General features: G+C 41.6%; 1 protein-coding gene across 1 annotated transcript; it reads left to right on the forward strand.

The window, feature by feature from the left end:
* The first annotated feature begins 1402 nt into the window (after positions 1-1402).
* Positions 1403-3499, forward strand: LOC124042831 (protein S100-A1-like). The gene is made up of 3 exons (XM_046360959.1): positions 1403-1541; positions 1737-1903; positions 3285-3499. The coding sequence occupies exons 2-3, from the start codon at positions 1760-1762 to the stop codon at positions 3420-3422; spliced, it is 282 nt and encodes a 93-aa protein (XP_046216915.1). The 5' UTR covers positions 1403-1541; positions 1737-1759; the 3' UTR covers positions 3423-3499.
* Positions 3500-14667: the final 11168 nt, after the last annotated feature.

Raw genomic sequence — 14667 nt, forward strand, 5'->3', positions numbered from 1 at the left:
AGCTATTCGCGCCTTATGGATTGTGGATGATGTGGATGGCTGTTCATAAACGCAAATGTGTATTTGAACCCAATACTGATTGAATTCAAGAAGTTTAAGTTGCCTATCAATCATCATTTTTGAAACCAGTGGACAGCCAGAGAAAATGCACTCTTGCAAAAGCTGCACAGTGCAGATCCCAGCCTATGGAATAAAAGTGGGGCTTTTATTGCTCAATCAATAATCAATAATTGATGATAAAAAAATAATGGACACATGCTCAAACTTGTACACTTTTGATAATCTGTAGTTACTACATACATACAGTCAAAACTGTTCGCTGCTCTGGCCCCCCAATGGTGGAACAAACTCCCTCACGACACCAGGACAGCGGAGTCAATCACCACCTTCCGGAGACACCTGAAACCCCACCTCTTTAAGGAATACCTAGGATAGGATAAGTAATCCTTCTCACCACCCCCCCCCCTTTAAGATTTAGATGCACTATTGTAAAGTGACTGTTCCACTGGATGCCATAAGGTGAATGCACCAATTTGTAAGTCGCTCTGGATAAGAGCGTCTGCTAAATGACTTAAATGTAAATGTAAATGTAATGTATTTGAAATATTAACGGGATAGATCACCAAAGTTACAAAATGATTACGCACTACTTTTTAGAAGCAATAACACTGTAGGTTTCATTTTGATAGGGGTGAGTAATTATGAGGGTTTTTAAATCTCATGGTTTATCATCAGTCACATTAGTCCTTTAGATGACTTAGCCAAGTCATATTTATACTGTTGTATAATCAAAACAACAGTATAAACACATACTCTCTTAGTCACTGGGCTAAACGTTTAGCATTTCACTGTTAGTCTACACCTGTTGTTTACGAAGCATGTGACAAATAACATTTGATTTGACTTAAAAAATGCCTGTTTTAAATGACGGTTAGAGAGGCTGTGCTTTTAATGACGCCACTATAACAAACCATAAACAGGATCAACTCAAATATAACCTGATCTGGAATGCAAGTATTTACTGCAAGACAAAGAGAGCATGGACACACCCTGCCATTCAATGAAATGCCACGGACAGTGTAATAGAAAATGGACTTAGATAACTTAAACCATTGATACATGCATGGTATATGAAGGCATACTGTTCACAAAAACACAAGAGAGGACAAGGAATGTTTTGTATTCATTTGAGTTGCATGTTATGCAACTTTAGTGTATAGACTACTACTATTAATCACACAAACGCTATTAAGGCTAAGGATGATGCTATTAATATGGACAATACTTTTTTAGACAGCATATTCTACAGAGAATTTTTATATTTGCTAAAGCAGCTACCATGAAAGGTCAGGTCACACAGGGACATGCAGGAAGGGCGTGGCGTAGAGAGAGATGAGGGAGAGGAGAAAGAGGAGGGAACAGGGAAGGGCAGAGAGAAGGATGGAATCAAGGGGAGTGTCACAGGCCAGGTGCTGTTCTATATAAGCTCCTTCCCTTTCCACCCCCTCCGCACCTGACAGATTCTCCTATTCTACACACAGGTAAGACCGACAGGAAACTGAATACATTCTTAGACTAAACCTTAAAAGATAATACAGTAACTGTTATCAATTTAACATGTCTATTCTTCATTTTGTAAGTGCTTACTTACATAGTCCTCTTCATTCCTGTAAAGAACATAAGGCCTTCCACATGTAAGCTACTTGCCTAGTACTTATAATAGTTTCTACCCCCAGGATCACCATCAACCTCAGACACCATGGCACAGCCCACATCTCTGGAAGCCTCCCTGAGAGCCATCATCATGACATTCCACAAGCACGCTGGTAGTGGAGATGCCAAGACCCTCAACAAAAAAGAGCTAACCAACCTCATCAAGGCAGAGCTGCCCAACATCGCTGGGGTGAGTCATTGCAACACCTCGGGCCAGTTTCCCGAACACAGATTAAGCCTATCGTCCTGGACTAAAAATAACTTTCAATGAAGAGTATCTATTAAGGTAGCTAGCAGATTGTAAGGGGCTAATGTGATGCTCGCAAGCCTGAGCAATTCCAGTCCTTGTGGGCTTGATTGGTGTCACACTTTTCCCCTATCCCTAGCAAACACACCTGATTAAAAAAAAAAAATGTTTTTAACTGAAGATCATGATTAGCTGCTTATTGGAGTCAGGTGTGTTAGGGCAAAAGTGTGTGCCCAGTCCTGCGAGAGGATAGGTACTGTTTGGCGTAGCACAGAGAATATTCAACCAACCTTAATTTAGGCAATTGTATCTTTCTCGATTCAGGCCAAACATGTGTCTTCAAAAATGTCCGTGTCCAGTTGCAGACGGTCTGTTTCAATTTAGAAAATACTCCATTATTAAAATGTTTTGCTCCATGAAGTAATCCAACAATGTGTACACCACCGTCTTTTATTTTTCAAATCTTCTCTCATTGATCGAGACCGATGAGTGTCATCGTAACACTTTGGGGTGGACCCACCTGTCTCAATCAATGAGAAAAGATTTGAAAAAGAAAAGATGGCGACGAACACATTGTTAGATTACTTCATGGAGCAAAACATTATTATAATTCCGGATTTTATAAATTCAAACAAACCAATTGGACTCTGACAGTTTGGAATTGGTTGAAAATTCTCTGTGCTACGCCAAACAATCTGTATCTGGGAAACTGGCCCCTCTTGAGATAGTAAATGCTATTCTAATGCCACCTTTTATTGTTAGAGATACTTCAGGATTTTGGCAACTAAGCCCTTTATTTACTTTCCCAGTGTCCGATTATCTCATGGATACTATTTTTATGTCTCTGCATCCAGTGCGAAGGAAGTTAGAGGTAGCAAATTCTAACTAGCATTACCGCAATGATTAGAAGTCTATGGTATCTACTAGCATGCTAGCAGTTCCTTTAAACTGTACGCAGAGACATAGAAATTGTGCCAACGAGTTCATCTAACTATGGGTTCTAGATAAAGGTGTTCAATGCCAAAATCCTGAAGTAACCCTTTAAGTGTTGCGATTTGAATAAAAACAATTTAATGCTTTGTTTGATTGAACTTTGACTGATTCCATATTTGCATGGTCTCAGACATTCAGTGCGAATGACAATTAAATACAGAAATGTTAAGGTATTGTCTTTCTTTACTTGTGATCCTACTACATGAAAAATCTGTCAATGTGCCCTTGAGCAAGGCACTTAACCCTAATTGCTCCTGTAAATTGCTCTGGATAACAGTGTCTGCTAAATGACTAAAATGTAAATGATCCTATATTACATTTGCATGAGCAGAAGGGTGGTCCTGAAGTAGATGACCTGATGACGATGCTGGACCAGGATGCTGACGGCTCCGTGGACTTCAAGGAGTACATTATCCTGATTGGATCCCTTGCCTACACATGCAACTGTGCCCTGTTGAGGAGTATGTGATTGGATGTTAAGACCTGCCTGCTTCCATCTGCTTTGTACATTACATTCTACATTAATAAATGGCAGTTTAATTTTAATTTGGTTTTTCGGGTGTTTACTTTGAGTGTTTTGTGTGAATAAGGGTTTTGTATGTGGAAGAATGTTTCTCCCATAGTTGCACTGGTTATCTGGTAGATGACTGAAACGTTTACGCCATTTCAGGTCACAACTTGCAGACTTGTTTACGTGTTGCTGTGCGTTTTGTTGCCAACCTTACTTTGCTACCTGACAACTTTACAGTTTTTACTTTTTAATTACCGTTTATTTTTTTCATTCAACTGTTTCACTCCGGACGCTTTATCTGGACGTGGTTTGTCAGGACCTCCAACAGCCGACGCTAAGTAGTAACATTAACATGATGCCTTCTAATTGTAGTCGCTGTACTCATAATATACAGGAGAACGATCGCCTTGCGGCTAGGATAGCTGTGCTGCAAGCTCAGCTTCAGATGCAATCGTTAGGCAAGGGTAATTTCAGTGTAGGAAAGGATGAAACAGCATCTGTGCCACCAGTAAATACAGATAGTAACGTTAGTATAAATCCCCTCGCACGGTCCCCGCAGCCGGACAACTTTCTCATGGTTTCCGGAGGGTAATGCTGTAGGAATGCTCAACCGGTGTCGCTCATTCAGCAGACAAAATTTCAACCGGTTTTCCCCAATAAGCAACTGGTTTTCCCCAATAAGCAGCGAGTCGCAGTCTGAGGCCGAGCCTTCTCTTGTCTCTACTCCTCCCGTTACGGGGTCAGAGACGCCGACACTTCCCACCATTAGCTCTGACAAATTGAAAACTCTAGTCATTGGCGACTCCATTACCCGCAGTATTAGACTTAAAATGACTCATCCAGCGATCATACACTGTTTACCAGGGCCAGGCCTACCGACGTTAAGGCTAATCTGAAGATGGTGCTGGCTAAAGCTAAAACTGGTGAGTAGAGATACTGTTATCCACGTTGGCACCAATGATGTTAGGAAGAAACAGTCAGAGGTCACCAAGCGCAACATAGCTTCAGAGTATAAATCAGCTAGAAAGATTTGTCGGCATCGAGTAATTGTCTCTGGCCCCCTCCCAGTTAGGGGAAGTGATGAGCTCTACAGCAGTCTCACAACTCAATCGCTGGTTGAATTTAGTTTTCTGCCCCTCCCAACAGTTTGTAGATAATTGGCCCTCTTTCTGGGACTCTCCCACAAACAGGACCAAGGAGTGACGGACTCCATCCTAGCTGGAGGGGTGCTCTCCTCTTATCTACCAACATAGACAGGGCTCTAACTCCTCTAGCTCCACAATGAAATAGGGTGCAGGCCAGGCATCAGGCTGTTAGCCAGCCTGCCAGCTTAGTGGAGTCTGCCACTAGCACAGTCAGTGTAGTCAGCTCAGTTATCCCCATTGAGAGAGTGTCTGTGCCTCAACCTAGGTTGGGCAAAAATAAACATGGCGGTGTTCGCCTTAGCAATCTCACTAGGATAAAGACCTCCATTCCAGTCATTATTGAAAGAGATCGTGATACCTCACTTCTCAAAATAGGGCTACTTAATGTTAGATCCCTTACCTCAAATGCAATTATAGTCAATGAACTAATCACTGATAATAATCTTGATGTGATTGGCCTGACTGAAACATGGCTTAAGCCTGAAGAATTTACTGTTAAATGAGGCCTCACCTCCTGGTAACACTAGTGACCATATCCCCCGTGCATCCCACAAAGGCGGAGGTGTTGCGAACATTTACGATAGCAAATTTTAATTTACAAAAAAAAGACGTTTTCGTCTTTTGAGCTTCTAGTCATGAAATCTATGCAGCCTACTCAATCACTTTTTATATCTACTGTTTACAGGCCTCCTGGGCCATATACAGCGTTCCTCATTGAGTTCCCTGAATTCCAATCGGACCTTGTAGTCATAGCAGATAATATTCTATTTTTTTGGTGATTTGCATTCAAAGAACATCATACCTACTATGAAGCATGGGTGTGGAAACATGATTTGGGGCTGTGTTTCTGCAAAGGGACCAGGACGACTGATCCGTGTAAAGGAAAGAATGAATGGGGCCATGTATCGTGAGATTTTGAGTGAAAACCTCCTTCCATCAGCAAGGGCATTGAAGATGAAACGTGGCTGGGTCTTTCAGCATGACAATGATCCCAAACACACCACCCTGGCAATGAAGGAGTGGCTTCGTAAGAAGCATTTCAAGGTCCTGGAGTGGCCTAGCCAGTCTCCAGATCTCAACCCCATAGAAAATCTTTGGAGGGAGTTGAAAGTCTGTGTGGCCCAGCAACAGCCCCAAAACATCACTGCTATAGAGGAGATCTGCATGGAGGAATGGGCCAAAATACCAGCAACAATGTGTGAAAACCTTGTGAAGACTTACTGAAAACGTTTGACCTCTGTCATTGCCAACAAAGGGTATATAACAAAGTATTGCCGATAAACTATTGTTATTGACCAAATACTTATTTTCCACCATAATTTGCAAATAAATTCATTAATAATCCTACGATGTGATTTTCTGGATTTCTTTTCTTATTTTGTCTGTCATAGTTGAAGTGTACCTATGATGAAAATGACAGGCCTCTATCATCTTTTTAAGTGGGAGAACTTGCACAATTGGTGGCTGACTAAATACTTTTTTGCCCCACTGTAGGTGACCAAGAAGTAGGCCTATTTACTAAAAAGTGTAGACATTTTACAATCAGAGTTCTTTGTAGTATGTTAAACACCATAGTTTAATGCTTAGCAAAGGTATGGAGAGCATATTGTATAGTTCTCACCGGTAACGCAATGAATGCTGGGGAGTATTTTTGAACTAATAATGTATTCTTCTTTTGTTTTTGCTCAATCTGATTGGGTGGGCTTGGCGGGGCCTGGCTCCCCAGTGGGTGAGCCTGTGTCCACCCAGGCCTATGCCCCTGGCTGCTTATAAGGCAAAAGACCCAAACAGAGATCAATGTTTGGAAAGCTGATTGTTTCGCATGCGTTTATGAACATTGCAATCCCACCTGTGTGGCTAACAGGGATGTTGGCTACTACCAATGACATGTATACTGATATAATATAATTTTTGAACTGAAGAATAACATTCATTCCTATGGAGGACAGGTCATTCTAATGAGAACCAATATGGCTTCAGGGCCTCTCATTGAACAAAACATAGCATCAGCAATCTAGTGTTTATATAGATCATTGGCTAGGCCTACTACAGTGCTCTTTTTATTCTGTTTGTGAAGCAGTAGCAATTTCCTATGTAAAATATCTGATTAATTTAATTGCAATAAATGATTTTAGAGACCACTCTTTTTAAACAGGGTTTATTGTGCATGGTGTGACTACTGCAGCCCTTCTCACCAACGCCCCATTATATTACATACCGTGTATAGCAGAGACAGAGGCCCCGAATCGGCAGATTTTCCGAGTTGCGCTTCGATAAAGGAAGGTTGGGAGACATCTGGGCGCTCGGGGAGTCACATTAACGCATCATCTGGCACCATTTGGAACAGTGTGTGTATTTTTGTGGTCGTTTCCGTTTAATTTCATTACAAATTCAATGTCTCTCTTCCATTTGGATTCATTTTTCTATCGTGAACTGCTATAGCCCTACAGTACGTGCGTGTGTCCAGTTTCAGTAATCTTATCACTCAAAACTGATGCGATATTAGGGCTAGGCCTACTCCATCTAAATAGCAGTTATGAATTTTTATTTTGCAGTATTTGCCTTTATGGCACCTTGCATTTTTGTGATAGTAACGGTAGGGGTACCATGTATAATTCATCGAAGGAGGCAAGAGTCGGATTTGAAAACGCTCACTTCTATGATGGATGCTCTGGTTCGTATTAGTGAGTATACTGTGTCTGTGGTCATGTCAGCGTGTTTTGTCTGTGTTAACATGTTTTGTTATAGCCTATGACATTTTACAGGCTGATGATGATGCATGCTGGCAGTAAAGCCAAGGCTACCAGAAACAGATTGCTACCATTTTTTTTTCAGGTGTCTGATTTGTCCGCATTTTTGCCCTGTTGGACCACTCTTATTATGCTTTATATCCTCACAACAACATGGACTCTACAAGGTGTCGAAAGCGTTCCACAGGGATGTTTCCCAATGTTGACTCCAATGCTTCCCTCAGATGTCAAATTGTCTGGATGTCCTTTGGGTGGTGGACCATTCTTGATACACATGGGGAAACTGTTGAGCGTGAAAAACCCAGCAGCATTGCAGTTCTTGACACACTGAAACCGGTGCACCTGGCACCTACTATCATACCCCAAATGGAATGTTCCTTTAAGCCTAGTGCACACCAACTGCCGTTACGGAAATCCATTCATTACAATGGGAGGCAATGTGCACTGCTGCGACTCATCTGCCGGACTAGGTTGCAGTGTATGAAGTGTCGCATGCGTGGAATTTTTCCAACTTGCTTTGCCATGCTGTATCAGAAACAGAAGTAGATAAACCACAGAAGAAGGTGCTAACGTGTAGTATGATTATTTTTGTTGTGATGCGGTGCATGGTTTGCGACAGTTATGTACCGTATGGCAATGTAATGATGCAGCCTGTGATGTAGTGGTAAGAAAATAGGTGGGTAATGTCACGCTGGTATAAAGGATTTGGAGACAGGCACAGGAATACACAATAGGGTTTTTTATTAATATACACAAAACAAACACGTATACAAAAACACTGGGCTGTACCCAAACAAAATAGCGAGGGTAAACCTTGTTGAACGACACGGGCCGATAAGCATAAGACACAATTTATAAAGCACGCAGTATTACCGCTGCACCACCGCGTAGGTACCCACACAACCAAAGGACATGGGAACAGTAACTGACAGAGGGAACAGAGGGCACATATATAGCATACTAATCAGGGGAAATGGGAACCAGGTGTGCTTAATCAGACAAGACAGTCCGGGGTTTATGACAATGAAACCTGTTCAGTGAAGCCTAGAAAACCGGTGAGTAGACCTTTGGAACTGGAGAACAGAATGAGCAGCAGTAACGGGGATCCTTTACAGGTAAACTCTGATCGAGGTGAAAAAAGTAACACACCCTATACTTTCAATGCATTTTTCGCAAAACGTGGCTTAACTGTAAAAAAAAATGTAATTAAATAAAAGGTAGGTAGCCAAGCTAAAGCTACGTAGTGCTCGCAGGCCACTACACATAGACAACTACCCACAATCACAGGTGGGGAAAAAGGCCTGCCTAAGTATGATCCCCAATCAGAGACAACGATAGACAGCTGCCTTTGATTGGGAACCACACTCTGCCAGAAACAAAGAAATAAAGAACTTAGAATTCCCTCCCAAATCACACCCTGACCAAACAAATAGAGACATAAGAAGGCTCTCTAAGGCCAGGGCGTGACATGCACTTAGAGTTTGGACTTCTGTTTTGAAGCTATAAGACTGACAATTGTTCATTTTTTATTAAAAGTATGTGTTGTATGTGTGTGCTTAGCGTGACTTTCACCCTGATATTAGCTACTAGGTAGCTACTAGGTAGCTACTTCACGCGCACCTGCGCATAATCAGACTCACCTGGACTCCATCACTTCCCTGATTACCTTCCCTATACATGTCACTCCCTTTGGTTCCTTCCCTAGGCGTTATTGTTTCTGTTTCAGTTTCATGTCTGTGCGTTGTTTGTGTTTTTTGTTTTGTATTATGTTGCGTTTATTTATTAAAACACTCCCTGAACTTGCTTCCTGACTCTCAGCGCACATCGTTACAGTACTGTAGATATGTGGTGGAGTAGGGGCTTGAGGGCACACAGTGTGTTGTGAAATCTGTGAATGTAATGTTTTTAAAATGTTATAAACTGCCTTAATTTGGCCGGACCCCAGGAAGAGTAGCTGCTGATTTGGCAGATCCAATGGGGATCCATAATACAAATACCCTTCACTACTCCACTGATCGTTGATGACATTTCAGTGATGTAATTTCAGTAGCTTTGACACAACCTGGTCATTTCAACTAATCTGTGAGCTAATGAGTCAGTGTACAATTTATAGTGTATGCGTGTGCGTGTGCCTTGAAGGAAGCAATAAGCACATGGACATTCTTTGGAAAGACTGTATCGAAGGCCTGTCAATCAAAGTAACAGCTGGGCACCACAGAGGAGAGTGGAAAACGAATAACAAGAATGTTGCTGTTGCAGCTAGCGCTCAGTCTCACATCAGAATTAGATGTTCATCCATGTTTCTCAAACGTCAAATTTCGAAGTGTTTAAGGTTAAGTTTAGGTATTAACTCGGAATGGTTTGGCATAGGCTTAAAACAAAAATCTAAAAAACAACTTTCTATCTCTGGATTTGAACTTGCAACCTTTGGAATCAGAGGCTTACACCCATCCACAATACCCTTCCACAACACCCTAGCAAAACCAAAACCTACTTGAAGGTAAGTGCCTGGTTTCCACGGCAACTCCCGACGTCCTCCAACGGTAACCAGGCTGGCTGTTGACCATACCACTATGTGAAGTGCTTATGCAAGGAGAATTAGGGCTCCTGAAGTGCAGACACAGATAGCAATAGAGACATAGGCACATTTCAAAGCCAAGGGGTAATTTATGTTTGATGTAACAGAGAGTTTGCAGTGGAATAGATCTTTGAGATTGTAATCTATAGTCTATACTACCTAGCCCAAAACAAGTGACAGATGGGCATCTGCACTATATCCAGGTGATGAGGATGATAGACATTCTCTGAATAAAGATTTCCCAATATGTTTAAATAATCATCTTATTTCCATATTGATAGATACCAGGGTTGGGGTCAAATCCATTTCAGCTCAGTCAATTCAGGAAGATTTTAAGGAGTAGGTCTGTTGGTGATGTAGTAGTAGTACTATTGCAGCAATTGAGTTATTTACATTTACATTTAAGTCATTTAGCAGACGCTCTTATCCAGAGCGACTTACAAATTGGTTATGAACTTCATTGTAGACCGACTATTGTTGACTATTATTTTTATGTCATTTCACAATTTAGATACTTATGTTTCACCTAAATGGCCTAAGTGCCACTTCGAGATTAGGGACATTTGGCTCCTTGTCGACAAATAGTTTTTCTAATTACACAGTGGGAGTAAAGAAGGGGGAAAAATAACAAGTAAAGAAGGAAAACGATATTTGCCTTTTTGTCTTGTCATATTGGATGACATCCACTGATGCAAATGCACCACACATTCTCAAGCCTTCTCTCCATAAGCTAGACGTGTCTTCATAGTCTTCACAAAATCCGTTCTTCTTTAAAAGTTTAAAGTTTGTCTAAGAATTACATACATATTTTTCTAAACAAAAACAACACAAGATATGACTGATAAATTACAAACGTGTGCATTACAAACAAAATATCTCCTCTTGAGATGTTGCCTGTTGGCGAGGTTTTCGGTTCTTGATGCATTCAGAAGTTAGGACAGGAACGCGGTTGCATGCACTCTCATTCATGAGCATGCTGTTCTAAAGACACATTCAAAGAATCAGTTTTGTCCAGGTCTCGAACCAAAGAGGCGACCCAGCTAGCACATTTGGTTCCTTGAATGTTGTGGTTATGTTACAGTGCCTTGCAAAAGTATTCATGCCCCTTGGATTTCTTCACATTTTATTGTGTTACAAAGTGGGATGAAAATGGATTTAATTGTAATTTCATTGTAAATATTATTTAAAGATTGATAGAAATGAAATAACTAAAATATAGTCAATACATGTAATAAAAGCCTTTGGCAGCGATTACAGCTGACCTGTGCGTCTTCTTGGGTAAGTCTCTAAGAGCTTTACACACCTGGATTGAAAAATATTATCTACATTATTATCTTCATCATCCTTTCAAGTCAAAACTGTGACCTGGCCACTCAGGAACATTCACTGTGGTAAGCAACTCTAGTGTAGATTTGGCCTTGTATAGTAGGTTATTGTCCTGCTGAATGGTGAATTTCTCTCCCAGTGTCTGGTGTGAAGCAGACTGAAGCAGGTTTTCCTCTAGGATTTTGCCTACGCTTTGCCACATCCTGTTTCTTTTTATCCATGAAAACTCCCCAGTATTAGCCGATGTCAATCATACCCGTGATGCAGCCACCACCATGCTTGAAAATAAGGAGGCATTTACTCAGTGTTGTGTTGGATTCGCTGGGGAGAGTGAGCCATTGGTGGTTAATGCGCTTTTGATGGAAATGTGTCGTATGGTGACAGATCATCTGGGGGTTGGAATGGCCGTCTTCTCCCCCTCAATGGAGTTCCTTCAGGTTGGGGAAAGTATTTACCTCCTGTTTCAGCAGTGGTGAAGCTGTTATGCAGGTGAGTGAGGACCCAAAAGCGATATAACAGAAACAGAGTCTTTTAATGTCCAAACAGGGAAAACATAAATCCTCAATCTTTACAGGGGAAGTCCAAACAGGGAAAACACAAATCCTCTAGCTTAACAGGAGAGTCCCCCTTCTAGTTGTTGAGGAGAGTTGCAGGGCTAGCGGCAACAGACTGCAGGTCCCTTCGGGTAGGCGCGGGCCGTAGAGGATAGAGACACCTGCTCACACGCAGTATCTGATGACGAGGCAGAATACAACAGGACGGAACAAGGGCAAAGCAAACAAGAATCCGACAAGGACAGAAGCAGAAACAGAGAAAGAAATAGAGACCTAATCAGAGGGCAAAATAGGGGACAGGTGTGAGAGAGTAAACGAGGTCGTTAGGAGAATGAGGAACAGCTGGAAGCAGGAACGGAACGATAGAGAGAGAGAGGGATAAAGAGAGAGAAAGAAACCTAATACGACCAGCAGGGGGAAACGAAGAGAAGAGAAAGCACAGGGACAAGACATGACAATACAATACATGACAGAAGCGTTGCTTATGTAACAGTATAACTTTAGACCGTCCCCTCGCCCATACCCGGGCGCGAACCAGGGACCCTCTGCACACATCAACAACAGTCACCCATGAAGGATCGTTACCCATTGCTCCACAAAAGCCACGGCCCTTGCAGAGCAAGGGGAACCACTACTTCACGGTCTCAGAGCAAGTGATGTCACCGATTGAAACGCTATTTAGCGCACACCACCTCTAACTAAGCTAGCCGTTTCACATCCCCTTTTGACCTTTTGACACTGCCTGCCTTCCAGGACAGCACCTGATGTCACAGGGAAGCCAAAAAGATCATCAACCACCCGAACCACGGCATGGTCACCATCATCCAGAAGGCGAGGTCAATATAGGTGCATCAAAGCTGGGACCGAGAGACTGAAAAACAGCTTCTATCTCAAGGCCATCAGACTGTTAAATAGCCGTCACTAGCCGGCTACCACCCGGTTACTCAACCCTGCACCTTAGCGGCTGCTGCCCTAATATACATAGACATGGAATCACTGGCCACTTTAATAATGGAACACTAGCCACTTTAATAATGTGTACATATTGCTTTACTCATCTCACATGTAAATACTCTATTCTACTTGTATTTTAGTCAATGCCATTGCTCGTCCTAATATTTAATAATTTTAAAAATCCATTATTTTACTTTTAGATTTGTGTATTGTTGTGAATTGTTAGATACTACTGCACCTTTGAAGCCCTGACCTTAAGTTATCTCTGTTTTCGTTATTATTTTGATTAGGTCAGGGTATGACGAGGGTGGGTATGCTTGTTTGCTTGTCTAGGGTTTTTGTATATCTAGTTTTTTTTGTATTTCTAGTTTTTTTTGTAGGTCTAGGCAATTGTATGTCTATGGTGGCCTGAATTGGTTCCCAATCAGAGGCAGCTGTTTATCGTTGTCTCTGATTGGGGATCCTATTTAGGTTACCATGTTCCCTTTTGGTTTCGTGGGTTCTTGTCTATGTGTAGTTGCCTTTCAGCACTCGTTTTGTATAGCGGCACGTTTGTGTTGTTAGTTTGTTCAGTGTTCTTTCTTCATTAAAAGAAGAATGTATGCATATCACGCTGCACTTTGGTCTCCTCATTACAACGATCGTGACAATGCCCACATTCTATTGACATGAGCAGAAGGGTGTTTGACTGTTTTGGTTGTATGTTGTGTGGAGTGTGAATGACAACAAGTGTGAATTAAGTGTGAATGACAACAAAATACAGAAATCCTAATGTTTTGTCTTCCTATATTATATTGATATAAGCAGAATGATGACAATGCTGGACCAGAACACTGACGGTTCTGTGGACTTCAAGGAGTACATCACCCTGATTGGATCCCTTGCATGTGCAACTGTGTTCTATAGTGGAAAATGCCTGCTTCCATATTCTTTGTACAGTATATTACATTACACTAGTGCACCCTGCCCTTCTGAGTGGTAAATAATTTGAAATTAATCATTTGATTCAATGCAATTCTCCCCTCCTTTAAATCAAATATGAATCTGTTCAGATTTTTGGTATCTGGATAGGCTACCAATGTTATCATCCCTGGAGGAATGTAAAAAAATCAACCATATTTCCCTTTGGATCATGGCACTGGCTTTCATGAGTCAGCAAGCAAGATGTGCGAAATGGCAGCTTGCTGCCTCGTGTGTCACTGACTTGGTGGAGTGTGTTTTGATAGGCCTACCATGAACCCATGTTATCCATATCTATTCAAAAACATATTCTACAATAGAAATAGAGTTAGGCCTACTATTGTGATGCATGATTGCAATGCAATTCCCCCATTTTGCGATTCAAAATGTGTCTGGATATACTGGTAGTATTTTCAACTCCCATTGGCCTATTTCCTGTCGGATCATGGAGCATGCTTTCTCTTTAAAATGCAATGTTTTGATAGGCCCATTATGAACCCATGTTATCTATATCTATTGTAAAAACAGTAGGCCTGTAGGTTAGGGCTGGCCCAGCATGTCTGATGCGCAGGATGCACATCCAAACTAGGAGTGGGATGTACATTTCACCTCTCACAGAGTGGGCTGACTAATCTACCAGCTCACGTTTGTTGCCTATGTTTAGGCCTAGAGCTTGTTTGACTCATTATGTACAGTACCTTGCTTTATTTAACAGCGTTATTTGAAAGGCTTTGAGGGTTAGTTTAAGAGTTGGGGAAAACAGGGCAGTGAGCCATGAGATCTGCCTTTGCAAATGTTATGCACAGGGAATAGGGTGCTATAAACACAGCAGCACTGTTGATAGTATACCTTGGATTGCTGCATGTTGCATATTAATACTTCTAATGTGATGCATAATTGCCATGGTAGTTTGGATTGTCCAGTCAATGTGCAATT

This window comes from Oncorhynchus gorbuscha, linkage group LG09, assembly GCF_021184085.1.
Source record: "Oncorhynchus gorbuscha isolate QuinsamMale2020 ecotype Even-year linkage group LG09, OgorEven_v1.0, whole genome shotgun sequence".
Taxonomy (NCBI): domain Eukaryota; kingdom Metazoa; phylum Chordata; class Actinopteri; order Salmoniformes; family Salmonidae; genus Oncorhynchus; species Oncorhynchus gorbuscha.

Bases quoted from the DNA above. Each gene is read 5' to 3' on its own strand.
- LOC124042831 (XM_046360959.1), top strand. From the start codon at position 1,760: ATGGCACAGCCCACATCTCTGGAAGCCTCCCTGAGAGCCATCATCATG. The intron at 1,904-3,284 runs GTGAGTCATTGC...TTGCATGAGCAG, and splicing joins AGCTGCCCAACATCGCTGGG to AAGGGTGGTCCTGAAGTAGA.